The 17,946-nt window shown below is 37.6% G+C and overlaps 1 protein-coding gene across 1 annotated transcript in view; it reads left to right on the forward strand.

Annotated features, from left to right (window-relative positions):
- LOC128697385 (uncharacterized) overlaps positions 1-17,519 on the forward strand; it is a 30,984-nt gene extending 13,465 nt beyond the window's left edge. The window contains exons 4-12 of the mRNA XM_070093870.1: positions 1,964-2,146; positions 2,784-2,861; positions 5,484-5,795; positions 7,291-7,367; positions 9,939-10,007; positions 11,353-11,380; positions 13,731-13,890; positions 16,096-16,165; positions 17,499-17,519. Coding sequence (XP_069949971.1) covers positions 1,964-2,146; positions 2,784-2,861; positions 5,484-5,795; positions 7,291-7,367; positions 9,939-10,007; positions 11,353-11,380; positions 13,731-13,890; positions 16,096-16,165; positions 17,499-17,519 — 998 coding nt within the window. The remainder of the gene's footprint in view (positions 1-1,963; positions 2,147-2,783; positions 2,862-5,483; positions 5,796-7,290; positions 7,368-9,938; positions 10,008-11,352; positions 11,381-13,730; positions 13,891-16,095; positions 16,166-17,498) is intronic.
- Positions 17,520-17,946: the final 427 nt, after the last annotated feature.

Raw genomic sequence — 17,946 nt, forward strand, 5'->3', positions numbered from 1 at the left:
AACATCTTTTAATGTTATGGATTGAAAACTGCCACCAAAAAAGATTTCCACTGAGTGAGACTATGATTCAAGCTAAAGCAAAAAGTCTATTCAATGTTAAAAAAGGAAATGGCAGTGAAGGAGAAAGTGTTTTGGTAAATCATGGCTGGTGTTACAACTTTAAAAAGCGTATGGGATTCCTTAATGTTCGAATTATTGATCGAAGTGACAACACACAGTGAGGCAGCTGCAAGACTTTCTAATGATCTAAAAAAAAAATTTATTGAAGGAAATGGCTATGAAGATGAGCAAATTTTTAACGTAGATGAAACTGCTTGTTTTAGAAGGTGATGCTGTCACGCAATGTTTAGAAGGTGATGCTGTCACGCAATGTTTAGAAGGTGATGCTGTCACGCAATGTTTAGAAGGTGATGCTGTCACGCAGTGTTTAGAAGGTGATGCTGTCACGCAATGTTTAGAAGGTGATGCTGTCACGCAATGTTTAGAAGGTGATGCTGTCACGCAATGTTTAGAAGGTGATGCTGTCACGCAATGTTTAGAAGGTGATGCTGTCACGCAATGTTTAGAAGGTGATGCTGTCACGCAATGTTTAGAAGGTGATGCTGTCACGCAATGTTTAGAAGGTGATGCTGTCACGCAATGTTTAGAAGGTGATGCTGTCACGCAATGTTTAGAAGGTGATGCTGTCACGCAATGTTTAGAAGGTGATGCTGTCACGCAATGTTTAGAAGGTGATGCTGTCACGCAATGTTTAGAAGGTGATGCTGTCACGCAATGTTTAGAAGGTGATGCTGTCACGCAATGTTTAGAAGGTGATGCTGTCACGCAATGTTTAGAAGGTGATGCTGTCACGCAATGTTTAGAAGGTGATGCTGTCACACAATGTTTAGAAGGTGATGCTGTCACACAATGCATCACTGCATTCTTCCAATGATTTTGCTGGTTTTGACTCCCATATTGAAACTGTTTGTGAAAACATTGTGCAGCTTCAGAAACATCAGATTAGAAACTTTGATTGTGAAATGTGCTTCAGTGCATTGACTTGCATTCTGATGACTTTGGTGATGCAGCACTTGTGGAAATAGCTCACCAATGTTTATATGAAGAAACAGAGGAAAATCAAGAAGAAAATGCTGCCCCCCATGAAAGAATTCATATTGGATGAGCTATCAACATTAATTGTGAAAGTAGATGATGTTTGTGATTTTATAATGAGCATGGATCCAAATATTGAACAATGGCTTAGGCAGCTATTACAAAATGGTATTCAATCCTATAAAGATATGTACGTTGATTAAAAGAAAAAACTGTCCGAACTATGTTTTTCAACTATTTTTCAAAATAAAAATTATCTTTTTCTTTACCATAAGTTTATTTTCTTTACCATATTGTTTATTTACAACTTTTTTCTTGTTTATCTTTTGTAATTTGTGTGTGCAGGTTTCATGTGCATTAATTTGTACCAAAAAATGGCTAAATATTTTTGTGATCCCACACATTTAATTGTATTGTTGGAATGCATTACATTAAAACACATTACAATAATAGCTTGATCAGTATGGTATTACATAGTACAGTACAGCCTCTCCTCACTTAGTGATGTACTCATTTACCAACCACTTGGAGTTACGACCAGTTCTCCAACCAATATGCAGACCAAGTAATGTATATTAGAGCTGATTTCCTTTATTCTGTTTATTACAATATACAGTATACTATTGCTAAATATCTCACTGAAGAATTTATTGATACTTAGATAAAGGTATGGAGATATTTGTTGCCTTCGTGGATTTGAAATAGTTCAGAAATATGGTTGGTGTTGGAAATGTATAGAATAGCAGGTAGGTTGTTAAAAGTTGTAGAGATTTAATGCTAAAAGTAATAAACTTATTCTTACATAATGTGTAGTATTGTACTGTATATGCCAGTATGTATCAGTGAAGAATAAAATTATTTATTCCAGCTGAAGTGCCACAACAAAACCTTGGATTGGACTTGGACTCTGTAAAAGCTTTGTCATCCTGGGGCGACATCAGTGCAGTCACTAGTGGTAATTTTCCTGTGACCACTGATAATGAAGATAATGGTCACACTGCAGGCAAATGTTTGGAAAAGAAGAAAATTGATAACACCATTAACTACGATGGTGAGCATCAGTGGGGTTCAGTTGACTTAACATAGACCTCTCCCCCCTCCCCTCTTAGGATGGGGGGTGAGGTCTAGTTCTTGGGTCTGCCTCATTTTAATTGGCATAAATAGTTTTACTTTACATATAAACTGTGTGAGGTAGCTCATGTCACTTTTTTGTTTACTATTCTTACACTGAAGAAGTGTTTCCCAGTATCATTGTATTTGTATTGGGTCTGCACTTCTTTCCATTCATATGCAGTTTCATTTCTGTGTACTTTTTCTATGCCTCAGAGTTTTTTGTGTGTCTTATCTTAGTTTCCCTGACTTACTTTAATTGAACTTTAGGTTTGTCTGTTACTTTTTCCATAGAAAGTTCTGTTGTTTCCTCTTACCATCTTGCATTTCCCTCCCTCCCTCCCTCCCTCATAATTTTTACACTATCTACAGAGATATACTGTATACATCAGTAGTATTTTATATTATATACCACAGTTAAGAGGTTGAGTTTTCCATACTGTCTGTCATGTCTCAAATATAGAGATGCATTAAGTACATAGTGGGATTTTTTTTACTTTGGCTTGAAAGGAATTTTTTTTTTATTTCAGTATTGGGTACAAAATAATTGCTGTTACAAATTTAGATTATAATTTCAGAATTTGAAATCATCGATTTATGTGATAATGAAGCTGCAAACCCATTAGAAGCAACTAACCAACAGTGGAGTGATCAAGGTAAGCATCACTAGATTTTCTTTGATTTTAAGTATTTTTACTAACTTTTGGACATTTTCTTTTGGTCAGGAGAAACAGGAAAATTTATCCTGATATAGGTTTACTCATACAGTGGCATGCTCAGTGGCACTTTGTCAGTTGATTGTGACCTAAACACGCTTACTGAACCACCTAGTTAAAAATTTAATAAAGATTCATGAGGAATGTTTAAAATTAATAACTTCAACTTTGTTATGAGGTAATATTGCTCCTTGGTAGAAAATTTAAGCTAATTATTGTTAACCTGTTTGGGGTGGGTCCCACTGGGCGATGGCTTTGAAGCCTGGGTCACTGCTGTTCTGTGTTTTTCAGCTCGGCTCTCTCAGATAAGCTGTGAGCAGTGAATTTGGTTCTTGATATGAGAGAATGGGTCTGTGAGTTAAATGTGCACCATATAAAAAAAATTCTGCACCCGTGTTTTTGGTTTTAAACAGCGGCTTTGCGGTGTGCTTTTTTATGGTTGTGTTCTTGGTCTCATTTAATAGAATGGAAGTTTTATTACAGAAATAGAGATGATTTTGATTGGTTTCAGGACTGAAATTAGCTTGAAATAGAGCCCAAAGAAGCAAAAATGTATGATTTTTTGCTGATATTCCAGGGTACACAAATTACATCACTCATCCAATACACGTCCAACTGGTTGGTCTAACACATGTTCACAAATGTGTTGACATTATTTATACAATTGTTACTATAATGCAGTAGTCTGCATTACAATAGATCTTCTCTTTTTTTTTTTTTTTTATGAATAAAAATTCAGAATGGAAAGCAAGCATAATATAAGAGAGGCCTGGGAACGTAACTAATGAATATTGGAAATGTTTTTTTTTTTTTTAATGCCATGACTGTCTACATTGTTTATTGCAAACCCTATTTTTAAATTTTGTGAAATTAGACAGATTACCAATTTCTGATTGTTAGAATGGTAGGAATACTAGCAAAATAGCTATTGAGTGTGGTCAGCTGGAACAATGGAATTGGCCAAAAATAGGGTTCAAAGTGGGCAAAATCACTGATGCATAAATATCACTGAGACTGCTAACTTAGTGAGAGCATGTCATGAGGTTTCCATCAAATTTCATACTTTTGGTTTCATTACCTTCAGAAAAAGATTATTATTTCAACAGAATATCATTTTTTCAATTTTCCGACCCTGAGTGCAAGTTTCGCATCAGGGATTCCAACCCTGACAAGGTTAAACAGAAGCAGTACCATTAGACCTCATCCCACAGTCTCTTAGTTGGAATGAACAAGGTACAAGTTAACTGTCGTAAGGAAGAGGTTAGGCCTCGCCTCCACTGGTTGGATTACCAGCAGAAATTCTAATTTAAGCCTGGTTTGAGATTTGTCTGTGAAGGGTGATGATCTCCAGAACCATTAACAACAAACTGGCTGTATCCTACCAAGGCAGAGGGGCTCAAAAAGAAAAACAAAAGTCTTTAAAATTAGTAATATATACTGGAAAAGGGGTTACTAGCCCCGTGCTCCAAGCATGTTAGTTACCTCATATGACATGCTTGGAACAGATATTAGGAGATTATTACCACTTCAGGTCATACATTAAGACCTGTGTTGGGAGACATATTGAAACCAGTGCATATACATCCACCTACATCATGATAAACTTAGAGAATTATTTGTGTTAACATTCAGTGATACAGTGGACCCCCGGTTAACGATATTTTTTCACTCCAGAAGTATGTTCAGGTGCCAGTACTGACCGAATTTGTTCCCATAAGAAATATTGTGAAGTAGATTAGTCCATTTCAGACCCCCAAACATACACGTACAAACGCACTTACATAAATACACTTACATAATTGGTCGCATTCGGAGGTAATCGTTATGCGGGGGTCCACTGTACTTTGTTTATACCTTATGTTTTAAAATTATAACAAATTTTCCTTTACCACAAAGGGTATTAATTAATTTTAACCACAGAATGATGGGGGTGTGAATCCATGGCAAGTGAGTGGTAAAACTCCAGGCCAGTGAGTGGTAAAACTCCAGGCCAGTGAGTGGTAAAACACCAGGCCAGTGAGTGGTAAAACACCAGGCCAGTGAGTGGTAAAACACCAGGCCAGTGAGTGGTAAAACTCCAGGCCAGTGAGTGGTAAAACTCCAGGCCAGTGAGTGGTAAAACTCCAGGCCAGTGAGTGGTAAAACACCAGGCCAGTGAGTGGTAAAACACCAGGCCAGTGAGTGGTAAAACTCCAGGCCAGTGAGTGGTAAAACTCCAGGCCAGTGAGTGGTAAAACTCCAGGCCAGTGAGTGGTAAAACACCAGGCCAGTGAGTGGTAAAACACCAGGCCAGTGAGTGGTAAAACTCCAGGCCAGTGAGTGGTAAAACTCCAGGCCAGTGAGTGGTAAAACACCAGGCCAGTGAGTGGTAAAACACCAGGCCAGTGAGTGGTAAAACACCAGGCCAGTGAGTGGTAAAACTCCAGGCCAGTGAGTGGCTTGCACACTGGCCTGGAGTTTTACCACTCACTCACCAGGGGTTTAAACCCCATCCATTCTGTGGTTTGTTTGCAATCATGTTATGATTTTGTGGGTATTAATGTAGTATTTCTTCTATGTTAGGGAATACAGGAAACAGTGTCTCAGCGGGAGTGAAACGTGATGCACCTCGAGGAGATTCCAAAGACAATAAAAAATACAAGCAGGACCAAGATGGTGATCATGTTAAAGAAGTGGATAGTAGGGCCAACAAAAGAAAAAATTTCCATAACACAGAGCAGAAACAGCAGCAAGAAAACAAAGTGTGTGATAAAAAATCACCAGTTAAACTTGATGACTTGGACTTTCCACAAGAATTCACGGATTGGACTGACATTCTTCAGTTCAATGACGACCATGATAAAAATTGGTGTAATAAAGAAAAAGAGAGATTAGGTAGGTAGTGTTAATAACTTTATTGTTTAGGTATTTTTGGTAAAATTTATTGCCTTGGTTGTGTTAATAACCTTTGTTTCAAACCTAATGCTTGATGGTTTTGGACTTTTTTCTTTATTTCAACTGTATTAATCTGATGATTGATCAAGGTTTACAGATCAACACTGTATCAACATGTACAGATTAACATACATATGTATATGTATACATTTGAGCACTAAATTAATGTACAGCATACAGATCAACACCAGATCACCATGTACAGATAACAACAGGTCAGCATGTGCAAGTCAGCATGGCTTGTTGATCTTTGCAACAGTGTGTCCACTTGAGCACTTAAGCCTTGGCCAGTAAAAATACTATCTTGTGTGTAAAGTGGGGTTAGACCTACTTTGTTAGCACTATTTTGGAAGACCACTCGGGTATCAGTGTCTGTGTTGATGTTTTAAGAGCATTCGCCCTATAGTATTCTTAACCAGAATAGTCTAGAGCAAAATTCTCAATAAATGTTAATAGTTTCCCTAAGACATTTATATATTTGTATTGTACATGTTGCCATGCTTGTGTGGAACAAGTGTGCATTGTACATGCTGCCATGCCTTTGTGGAACAAATGTACATTGTACATGCCATGCCTGTGTGGAACAAGTATACATTGTACATGCCATGCCTATGTAGAACAAGTGTACATTGTAGAACGTTGATTATGGACTGAGTGGTACACCTTTGTGATACAATGTTTTCATTTCTTTTGTCTGAGAAATATTTTAATGGCATTCTCTGTTGTTAATTTTTACTTTATTAACTCTGCTGATTCTCTGTGAGCGAGTCCTGCATCAACCATCACTTCTTTTCATTTCTGTTATCCTCTCATCTTACCCATTTTTACTCTAACTGTTCTATATTTGCAGGCTCAGGAATTCTTTAAATCACACTAAGGCAGTTGTATCCAGATACACTTGTTTTACTCCATTAAAAAATTCTGAAGCTGTCCAAATCAAAAAAGATCGGCAAGCAATGGTATTGTATGTATGAGGGTGTACGTGCATATGCCAGTTTCATTTGCAGGGCTCAAATCACAAATCTTGGTCTTGCCTCTTAACTATTATTGACCAGCTTTACTGATTCCTGGGCTCTGAAGTCTGCGTTATGCACACTGTACTTACAACTGTGTGATGCATGTTGTTTGCTTCCATCACCCCTTTGTTTACTAAATTACACTTGTTTCTTTGATACTGAAAAGTTTATTTTATTGTCCTGTGGCTCATCAATGTCCCTGATTTCTTCCCAAATCAAACAACCCATTTCTATCCATGCGTACCTGGTCCCCCGATTATTGTCATAATAATGTGTGCGTGTGTGTGTGCATGTGCATGTTTATCTTGGAATTTGTTTATTTTAAGAATTAAAAATATAAAAGTAAACATTATATAAATTTGTATTTCTTGTATGTAATTGCTTGTACTAATGACCTTTTATGCATGTTTTATTTCTAGCTAAACTGTATGGTGAAAACATCATCACAGTAAAGTACATTAGCAATCAGCCTGGAAAGTTGGGTTACTACTGTGAGGTAAGTGTGAAAACTGTTGTTCATCTTATCATAATGGTCTTCCTTGTTATATTTAAGTGAGAGCTGAACATTTGTATCAGTATAAGAATTATGAGTTTAACTTAAAAGTTCTCGTTCTTATTACTTTTCCTTTTATATCCATGGGGAAGTGGAATAAAAATCTTTCCTCCGTAAGCCATGCGTGTTGTAAAAGTCAACTAAAATGCCAGGAACAGTGGGCTAGTAACCCCTTTTCCTGTACAGATTACTAAAAAGAAGAAGAAAATTGTCAAAGTGGGAAGTCTGAATGTGTGTGGATGTTGTGCGAATGATAAGAAAGAGATGATTGTGGATGCCATGAATGAAAAGAAGCTTGATGTCCTGGCTTTAAGTGAAACAAAGCTAAAGGGGGTGGGAGAGTTTCAGTGGAGAGAAGTAAATGGGATTATGTCAGGGGTTTCAAATAGTTAGAGCTAAAGAAGGAGTAGCAATAATGTTGAAGGATAAGCTATGGCAGGAAAAGAGGGAGTATAAATGTATTAATTCAAGGATTATGTGAGAGTAAAATAAAGGTTGGATGTGAAAAGTGAGTTATAGTAAGTGTATATGCTCCTGGAGAAGAGAGAAGTGTAGAAGAGAGAGACATGTTTTGGGAAATGTTGAGTGAGTGTGTGGGGAGTTTTAAACCAAGTGTGAGAGTACTTGTGGTTGGGAATTTCAATGCTAAAGTGGGTAAAAATGTTGTGGAGGGAGTAGTAGGTAAATTTGGGGTGCCAGGGGTAAATGAAAATGGGGAGCCTTTAATTGAACTGTGTAGAAAGAGGTTTGGTAATAAGTAATACATATTTTATGAAGAAGAGGATAAATAAATATATACAAGGTATGATATAGCACGTAATGAAAGTTTCTTAGATTATATATTGGTGGATAAAAGGTTGATGGAAACTCTGAAGAAGAGTGACAGAGGTTAATGGACAAATTTGGGAGGATATGTAAAATAAGAAAATGAAAAGGAACATAGGAAAAAGCAAGGTGATGAGAGTAATAAAAAAATGTCTGTTATGAATGACTCGATATCAGATTGGAGGAAGAGAGTATGGAGATACAGTGGACCCCCGCTTAACGATCACCTCCCAATGCGACCAATTATGTAAGTGTATTTATGTAAGTACGTTTGCATGTGTATGTTTGGGGGTCTGAAATAGACAATATTCCTTATGGGAACAAATTCGGTCAGTACTGGCACCTGAACATACTTCTGGAATGAAAAAATATCGTTAACCGGGGGTCCACTGTATTTGCGAGTTGACGTGTTGGCGGATGGGACTAGGAAAGAAGAGGTGAACCAAATGTGAAGTAATGAATGGAAAAGGGTTGGTGGTGCATTGAGGCATTTGTGGACACGAAGAATGTTATACATGGAGGCAAAAAAAAAAAAAAAAAGTATGAGAGTGTAAGGTTCTGATACTCTTATCTGAGTGTAAAGCATTGGTTGTTAATGTTACAGTGAGGAGGAGGCTGGAGGCAGTAGAGATGTTGTGCCTAAGGGCAACATATGGTGTGAACATTATGCAGAGAATATGTAGCTTGGAGATTAGGAGGAGGTGCAGAGTTACTAAAACTGTTATCCAGAGGGCTGAGGAGGGGCTGTTGGGTGGTTTAGTCATTTAAAGAAGGAGTAAAATAGGATTACTTGGAGGGTGTATAAATCTGTAGTGGAAGGAAGGTGGGTAGGGGGCCATCCATGGAAGGAAAGGGGGGTAAAGGAGGTTTTGTGTACAAGGGACTTGACCATCCAGCAGGCATGTATGAACTTGTTAAATAAGAGACCTGACGAGCTGTTGGATTGTGAGCAGGGTAACATTTTGTGAAGGGACTCAGGGAAGCCCAATTGCCGGATTTTTGTCCTGGAAGTGGGAAGTACAGTGCCTGCACTCTAAACGAGGAGTTTGGGATATTTGCTGTGTGGAGGGTCATCTGAACTGTCACATCTGTGTGCCTCTGACAAGACAGTGAAAGTGTTTCTTTGTCTTGTCACCCTGTATCCTATCAACTTATCTGAGCATTTATCATGTCTCTCCCTTGTTCTAACCTTCAGTGTCATAAGATTCAATTCCATTTACCTCTCTTCATGGCTCATGCACCTTAGCATTTGATAAAAATGAAATGGAGAGAAAACTAACCATACCACGGGCGGGATTTGAAACCGTGGTCAGAGAGTCTCAAAACTCCAGACCGTCGTGTTAGCCAGTGGCTAACGCGACGTTCTGGAGTTTTGAGACTCTGACCGCGAGTTCAAATCCCGCCCGTGGTATGGTTTGTTTGCAATCGTGTCATTACGATTTTGTGAGTCGTGTTGAGAGAAAACTAATATTGTGAATTCAACCCAAATTTTGTACTGTTTGAATGTTTATAGCTTTGGATCTGATTTAATAAGACAGTTCTTTATTTCTGTGGTCCCCATTCACGAGTATCAGCGTTCATGACTCGGTTACCCCTTTTCATAAGTAGTATTACCTGCTTTTATATTGCATACCAAATTTTAAACAGACTATTCCAGGGAATAATAATTCATACTTGTTTTATTTTCAGATTTGCTCTTCAGAAATGCATTCAGAAACATCATTGGAATTGCACTGCAGTGGTATGAAGCATTTCAAGGTAACAAAAAAAATATTTATTTTTTATAGAGCAGGCATGTGTGTGAGCATGTTCGGAGTGAGTGAGGATGAATAGTTTTCGGGACTTGACGAGCTATTGAAGTGATATGCCTTTGAAGAGTTTTGAGAGCTTAACTACTCTCGGAGCCCGGCCATGGGCCAGGCTCATCTGGTGCTTGCCTGATCAACCAGGCTGTTGCTGCTGGAGGCCCACTGCCCCACATATCCATCAAAGCCTGGTTGATCTGCTGTTTAGAGTGACAGCTGAACTGTTATATCTGTGTGCCTCTGCAAAGACAATGATAGTGTGAGTGATAGGGAGAGTTTTTTTTTTTTTTTTTTTCCCTCTTCACCCTGCCTTGATGGGAGACAGCCAGCATGTTAAGGAAAAAAAGCATGGTCTTGTGTTGTGTATACATTGAAGAAATCGATACACTACAACTTGTAAGACAATACAAATCAAAATCAATGCACTCTGTCTCTGTTGAGTTAAGTGAATGCTAAAGGACCTAAGACTAACACCGTCAGAAAATATTAAATTCAAATAACTATAATATTACTATCACAACTGCAAGAGATACCAGTCCAGTGATGGTGTTCTCTAAGGCACTTCTCTATACTGGAATATTGCTGCACATTAACAAACCCTTATAAGCAGGTGAAATGGTAGTTCTGGAGAATTATAGAGGATTATCAATGCCCATATTAACTCAGACTTCTAATTTATTGGGAACACTTAAAATATCTCAGATTGTACTCCCTAAAAATTCTTTAGGGACTGCTTAAAAGTGATAGCTCAGTATGTGCAAAAGGTAGAGGTCATTTTAACACCTTTCCTTCAGATATTGATGTATTACCAATAGACCCTTGAGTGTCTTTGAGACACTCAAGGGTCTATTGGTAATACATCCTCCAGAACATTTTTGTTCAACTGGACTACATTGGATTGTGTGCCATGAGCACCAACAGCCTGATTGATCAGGATGTCATCCAGGAAGCCCAGGTTTGAGACTGGGTTCTTGAGGTGGTCCTCAAAATCATTAACAAGAATGCAAATAATCTGCTGTACCCTTACATTCTCATAACTGGTTATTTCATTGGGCAGTTTATAATTTGTGCTTGACAGGAATCTTGGGTATCAGTTTGGAGGTCAATAGTCCATTAATGTTCAGTATAAATCTTCAGGAAATAATGTACATAAAGTTTAATAAGAACATTTAAATTATCAAAACATTTCATATGTTATTGTGCTTTGGTTCCTGAACTTCCTACTTTATAAGTCATGATCCCAAATTTTCTATCTGTTCATGTTGAATTTTAATTCATACATTTATTTATGCTTTCAGAAAAAGATGGTTATGGAGAACCTTAAAAGTAAGTCCAGTAAGGCAGTTATCCCCTTTTTTTTTTTTTTATCATTGCACCAGTTTGCAGTTTTTTTAATGAATCATTCACTGTTGTTTATTACAAATTAAATTAACATACAGTATATACAGTTTACATTAAAAAATGTAATATACAGCAGGCATCCTGAATATGTACACACAAAAAACAAGATCACACAGAAAACAGGACTGCTGCTTACCTATTGTTTTAAATATGTAATACTGAAATATGTCTGTTTGCTGACCTAGCCTAGTATATCGTAGGAATACCCTTCCTTTTATGCAGTTCTTAAGTCTACTAGGCAAACTTATGGAGGTAAAATAACAGTACACTCTCACACTTTACTTAATGGCACTGGAGACTTTTGGGGTTAGAGGACACATCCATGCCATGAATCTTGTTTAATAAGTTTCCAAACTTTCTTCTCTGTTGGATTTAAGTTCAGTGAGTCTCCAGGTCAGTCATTGAGGTACGGAAGAAATCACAATAATTTAACCAATTCTTTGTTAGTATGGCAAAAGAGGCATTCTCTCTCCTATACAAAAGCTGCTTTAGCACGTCTTGAATATGTTGGGCAAATAGACTGCTAAATGTGCATGTATGGGCATGCATATTTACAATGCCTACTGTACATTCTTGTAGAACATAGGTTAATAGACAAAAATCAACCTATGAGTAGAATACTGTTCTTTATGAAACAGATGTATTAAACATTTGCACTATGACAGGATTGCTGATCTTATCTTTGTATTATGAACTTTAAGATAGCAGGTAAATCTTGCATACTTCTGCTTCCTTTCAGTGTCAACATCTTTGCTCTCTTAATTTCTTAATAGTGTTTACTATTGAGACTGTGCTGCAGGGATCGTTCCCACAACCGTTACTAGATATTAACACAGACACACACATTCTGACAAGTTTTGTATCCGGTGTCTCTTATGAGACCAGTGTCAGTAACAAGGTAATATACTAGCTTACCAGTAACAAGGTAGTGTACTAGCTTACCAGTAACAAGGTAGTGTACTAGCTTACCAGTAACAAGGTAGTGTACTAGCTTACCAGTAACAAGGTAGTGTACTAGCTTACCAGTAACAAGGTAGTATACTAGCTTACCAGTAACAAGGTAGTGTACTAGCTTACCAGTAACAAGGTAGTGTACTAGCTTACCAGTAACAACGTAGTGTACTAGCTTACCAGTAACAACGTAGTGTACTAGCTTACCAGTAACAACGTAGTGTACTAGCTTACCAGTAACAAGGTAGTGTACTAGCTTACCAGTAACAAGGTAGTGTACTAGCTTACCAGTAACAAGGTAGTGTACTAGCTTACCAGTAACAAGGTAGTGTACTAGCTTACCAGTAACAAGGTAGTGTACTAGCTTACCAGTAACAAGGTAGTATACTAGTGACCAGTAACAAGGTAGTGTACTAGCTTACCAGTAACAAGGTAGTGTACTAGCTTACCAGTAACAAGGTAGTGTACTAGCTTACCAGTAACAAGGTAGTGTACTAGCTTACCAGTAACAAGGTAGTGTACTAGCTTACCAGTAACAAGGTAGTGTACTAGCTTACCAGTAACAAGGTAGTGTACTAGCTTACCAATAACAAGGTAGTGTACTAGCTTACCAGTAACAAGGTAGTGTACTAGCTTACCAGTAACAAGGTAGTGTACTAGCTTACCAGTAACAAGGTAGTGTACTAGCTTACCAGTAACAAGGTAGTGTACTAGCTTACCAGTAACAAGGTAGTGTACTAGCTTACCAGTAACAAGGTAGTATACTAGTGACCAGTAACAAGGTAGTGTACTAGCTTACCAGTAACAAGGTAGTGTACTAGCTTACCAGTAACAAGGTAGTGTACTAGCTTACCAGTAACAAGGTAGTGTACTAACTTACCAGTAACAAGGTAGTATACTAGTGACCAGTAACAAGTTAGTACAAGTGTGCAAAAGAAGAAAGTCAAGGCTAACTAGTTAAAGAGTGATCAGTCTGTGACTGGTGGTTTAAGAGCTTTACTGACAGTTTAGTGTTTCAAGGACCCTCCCTCCCCCCTCCCCCACACATACACATACTCATCACTCTCATTAGGTTTTCATACTTTATAATTTTGTATACTACTGTAAATTTAAATAGGTGTTTTAGTTATTTTATTCATATCAACATATTGTAATTATTTACAACATTTTTTTTTAAAGTATTTTCATTTTGGGGATTTTCTTTCTGTTTGGGTCACCCTGCCTAGGTGGGAGACGGCCAACTTGTTGAAAAAAATTATGTAAGTGGTGAGAGGAAGTGAAGGAGTTTCGTATTAATAAAAAAAATCTGGTTATGGTTTTCTAGAATCCCCTCTGGATGAAATAAAAAGTCAAGATAGTAAACCTGGAAAGCAGGAGGACACCTCTAGCAGTAAGAACAAAAAGTCCAAGAAACCTCCAAAACCTCCAAGGATTTCAAGATCTCCGCCACACCATGGACGACGCTCCCCTCCACCATCACATAGGTAATGTATGTCTGTAGTGCATCACATAGGTACTGTATGTCTATAGTCCATCACATAGGTAATGTATGTCTGTAGTGCATCACATAGGCACTGTATGTCTAGTAACACATTTTCTTACCAAACACGATCAAATATAAAGATCTTCATGCTCAAAGCATTGGCACTACATAATTTTAATTGTTTACAATTATGATACATGGAAAACCTGTTGTTTGTTGATTTGATAATTCTAAAGTTATTTTTCAAATATGGCAACCAGTTCTGATGAAATTTTCTACTTTCATTTGCTTCCATCAACATTATTGCAGATATCACAGTTCAAATGCCTCTTCCTTCAGAGTGTAGGCACTGTACTTGCCACCTCCAGTGTAGACACTGTACTTGCCACCTCCAGTGTAGACACTGTACTTGCCACCTCCAGTGTAGACACTGTACTTGCCACCTCCAGTGTAGACACTGTACTTGCCACCTCCAGTGTAGGCACTGTACTTGCCACCTCCAGTGTAGACACTGTACTTGCCACCTCCAGTGTAGGCACTGTACTTGTCCAGTGTAGACACTGTACTTGCCACCTCCAGTGTAGACACTGTACTTGCCACCTCCAGTGTAGACACTGTACTTGCCACCTCCAGTGTAGACACTGTACTTGCCACCCTCCAGTGTAGGCACTGTACTTGCCACCCTCCAGTGTAGACACTGTACTTGCCACCTCCAGTGTAGACACTGTACTTGCCACCCTCCAGTGTAGGCACTGTACTTGCCACCTCCAGTGTAGGCACTGTACTTGCCACCTCCAGTGTAGACACTGTACTTGCCACCTCCAGTGTAGACACTGTACTTGCCACCTCCAGTGTAGACACTGTACTTGCCACCTCCAGTGTAGGCACTGAGCCACCTCCAGTGTAGGCACTGTACTTGCCACCTCCAGTGTAGACACTGTACTTGCCACCTCCAGTGTAGACACTGTACTTGCCACCTCCAGTGTAGACACTGTACTTGCCACCTCCAGTGTAGACACTGTACTTGCCACCTCCAGTGTAGACACTGTACTTGCCACCTCCAGTGTAGACACTGTACTTGCCACCTCCAGTGTAGACACTGTACTTGCCACCTCCAGTGTAGACACTGTACTTGCCACCTCCAGTGTAGGCACTGTACTTGCCACCTCCAGTGTAGGCACTGTACTTGCCACCTCCAGTATAGACACTGTACTTGCCACATCCAGTGTAGGCACTGTGCTTGCCACCTCCAGTGTAGGCACTGTACTTGCCACCTCCAATGTAGGCACTGTACTTGCCACCTCCAGTATAGGCACTGTACTTGCCCTTTAGTTTTCCTGAATCCCTTTATAAATGTTTTCCTGTTCACACTCCAATAGTATATCAAACCATACAAACAATACTTACATAAGCCTTCTGAATGCTCTAGCCTCAATCACTGAAAAACTTCCTGTACACCCTTTCTCAAACTCATGGGACAACCGCTACCCTGCCTACTACCTTAGATTGTTGACCTTCTTGGTCATCTTATGCTGCTCCAGCTTTCTGAATCATACCTTTGATAACCAACTTTCCTTGTAATTTATGTTTGAGTTTTCTACATAATATTCACATTACACACTGCTTTCAAATAGGACATAGTCCCCAGTCTCCTCCTGCCTCTTGCATAGGTATTACTGGTTTATGTTAGTATTAAATAGGGATATGAGAGGTTATTTCCAGTTAAAATTTAAATGCTTGGCACATTAATAATTAGAGTAAATTGAATAAAATATCAAACAAAATAACGAGTTTTGAAGGAAGGATTTGGCATGGATAGTTATTAAGAATTAATTGACAACTTGTAACTCAGGGTAAATGCATTTTAAAAGTCACAGTATATATTTTACTGTTTTGGTTCCTTTATGTTGGGGGGGGGGAGTATCTTGATGCTGGTGAAAGACTCTTGATCCAAGGAATTGTAGTTATTGTACCATGGGATCAGACTTGGTGTCTTCACATTTCCCAGGTGCTTTATGATCCGTATTGGTTTAATGCTTCCCCATAAATATACTTTAAAAACACTGCTGTGGCATTTACCATTTTTCAGTATGAAAGGCACTGTGCCTTAAAGGATGTTTTTTGGTCACATTCATTCCAAACAACTTTATAGTAACTTGCTTTTTACTGAAATAGTTGTAGTATTTTGTTTTTTTATTGATGACAGAAGTTATTCCCGAAGTGGTGACCGGAGGCGGGAAGATTCTTACAGCAGGAACAGTGATGCTTATGATCGAGGTGAGATTATTTTGTTCCTTTACCAGAATGGTGCACAGCAATGCACAAAAATCTCTTGATGCAGTGATGCAATATTCTTCCGTATATGTGGTTAGGTATCAATACCTATTTGTAGTTGTGGTACTTATTTGTATTTGCAGTACCTATTTGTAATCATTTGTAAACCACCACCTAGTTTTTAGAAAATTACTTTATTAAGGGGACTAGAGGTATGACAAAGTATCAGTGGGTACCCAGCTAATTTTCCATATTAGTTATTAGTTCTAAACCAGAAAGTTTTTGGTTTGGTTGGGGGGTTCAATTTTCTCAATATTGTGGTATTGATATTGCATAAAAAAAACTGGTATCATCCTGCCCTAATCCCCAAATTTTAAATTATTGTTTCTAACTCAATCTTATTTAAAGATCAAAAAAATTCTAATTTTGTATAAAATATACAGTGGCCCTTGTCACTCCGGACAATTTGAGTTTTTTAAGTCGTTTGCTTCCATTTTTTGGGGTCTGAAATGGACTAATCTACTTACAATACCCTTGAAAAATGGTCATACCCCCTAAACACTTCTGGAATGAAAAATTAGTTAAACGGGCCCTTATATCTTTAAAGTTTTCTATTTAATTAAAAGTCTTTAAAATAATTCTAAAATTTTGTATCCCTTTTTTCAATTCTTTTTTACAAAAATTTTTTATTTTAACTACTGTTTTCTTTTTTTTAAAACCCCATGTTTTTTTTAAGAACCGCCTTTTCCCCCCAAAGGGTGGGTGCCCAAAAAAAAACACCATCCTCAATCCTCCATCACTGTCTTCCCAGAGCATCCAAATTTACCATTAAAAAACTGAAACAAACCCTCCCAATGTATTTTATCAATTTTCTGCGATCTATAATTTGTGATACCCTGTAAGAAATTTTTGTTCTGTTTTTTTTTCAAATCTCCTTTTTGTCTTTCTCTTTTAATAAATTTAAAAAAAAATTACTTCGATGTATTTTGGGAAAAATGCTTGTTTTTTTTTTCCCCTTTTTTATTGTATTATTTATGCCCCTATATTTTCAGTTCCCTTTTATTTTCTTAAAATGTGGGGACATGGTTTTATGACGCATATTTTGGATTAAGAAGGTAGCATTTAAAGAAAGTTAAAGGGAAACTGGTTGGGGGAAGTCTAAAGGGGGTTTCAGTGTGCACTCTGAAAACAGGGGAAATCTGATTTGGGAAGGCCGGCTGTAATGTGGATGTCGGGGTTAAACAGTGTAGTGGTGATTTAAGTGTTTCTTTTTTTAAAAATTTTACCGGTGGAGACAAGTGTGTTAAAAAAAAAGTAATATTTTCATTTTTATTTGGAAGAAGAAGATCAATTTAAAGTAATTTTTGGGTTTGCCCAATTTAAAATGAAAGCGGGGGGTTATATCTCAAGTCTCAAAAAGGGGGCTCTTTATTCTTTTTAGTTTCCCATATCTCTGATTTTTTTAAACCCTCGAATAATTTTACATTTTTTTTAACCAAACTTTAATTTTCTAACAAACTTTTAACTAAAAAATTTTTAATTTTTCAACAAATTAACATTGTTTTTTTTAATTCCTTTTGATTACAAATAATCAGGTGGCCCCCCTTTTAATTTTTCCCATTTTTGGGCTTTTGTTTGGGCAATTTTCAATTATCCCATTTTAATTTTTTAACTTCCTCAATACATATTTCACACACTAATAGGAAAAATTTTTCAATATTTTTTTATGTTTCATTTTGGCCTATTATTGTCTTTTAAAAACATGTTTCGGTTTTATAAATAA

Source organism: Cherax quadricarinatus, chromosome 44 (assembly GCF_038502225.1).
Source record: "Cherax quadricarinatus isolate ZL_2023a chromosome 44, ASM3850222v1, whole genome shotgun sequence".
Lineage (NCBI taxonomy): Eukaryota > Metazoa > Arthropoda > Malacostraca > Decapoda > Parastacidae > Cherax > Cherax quadricarinatus.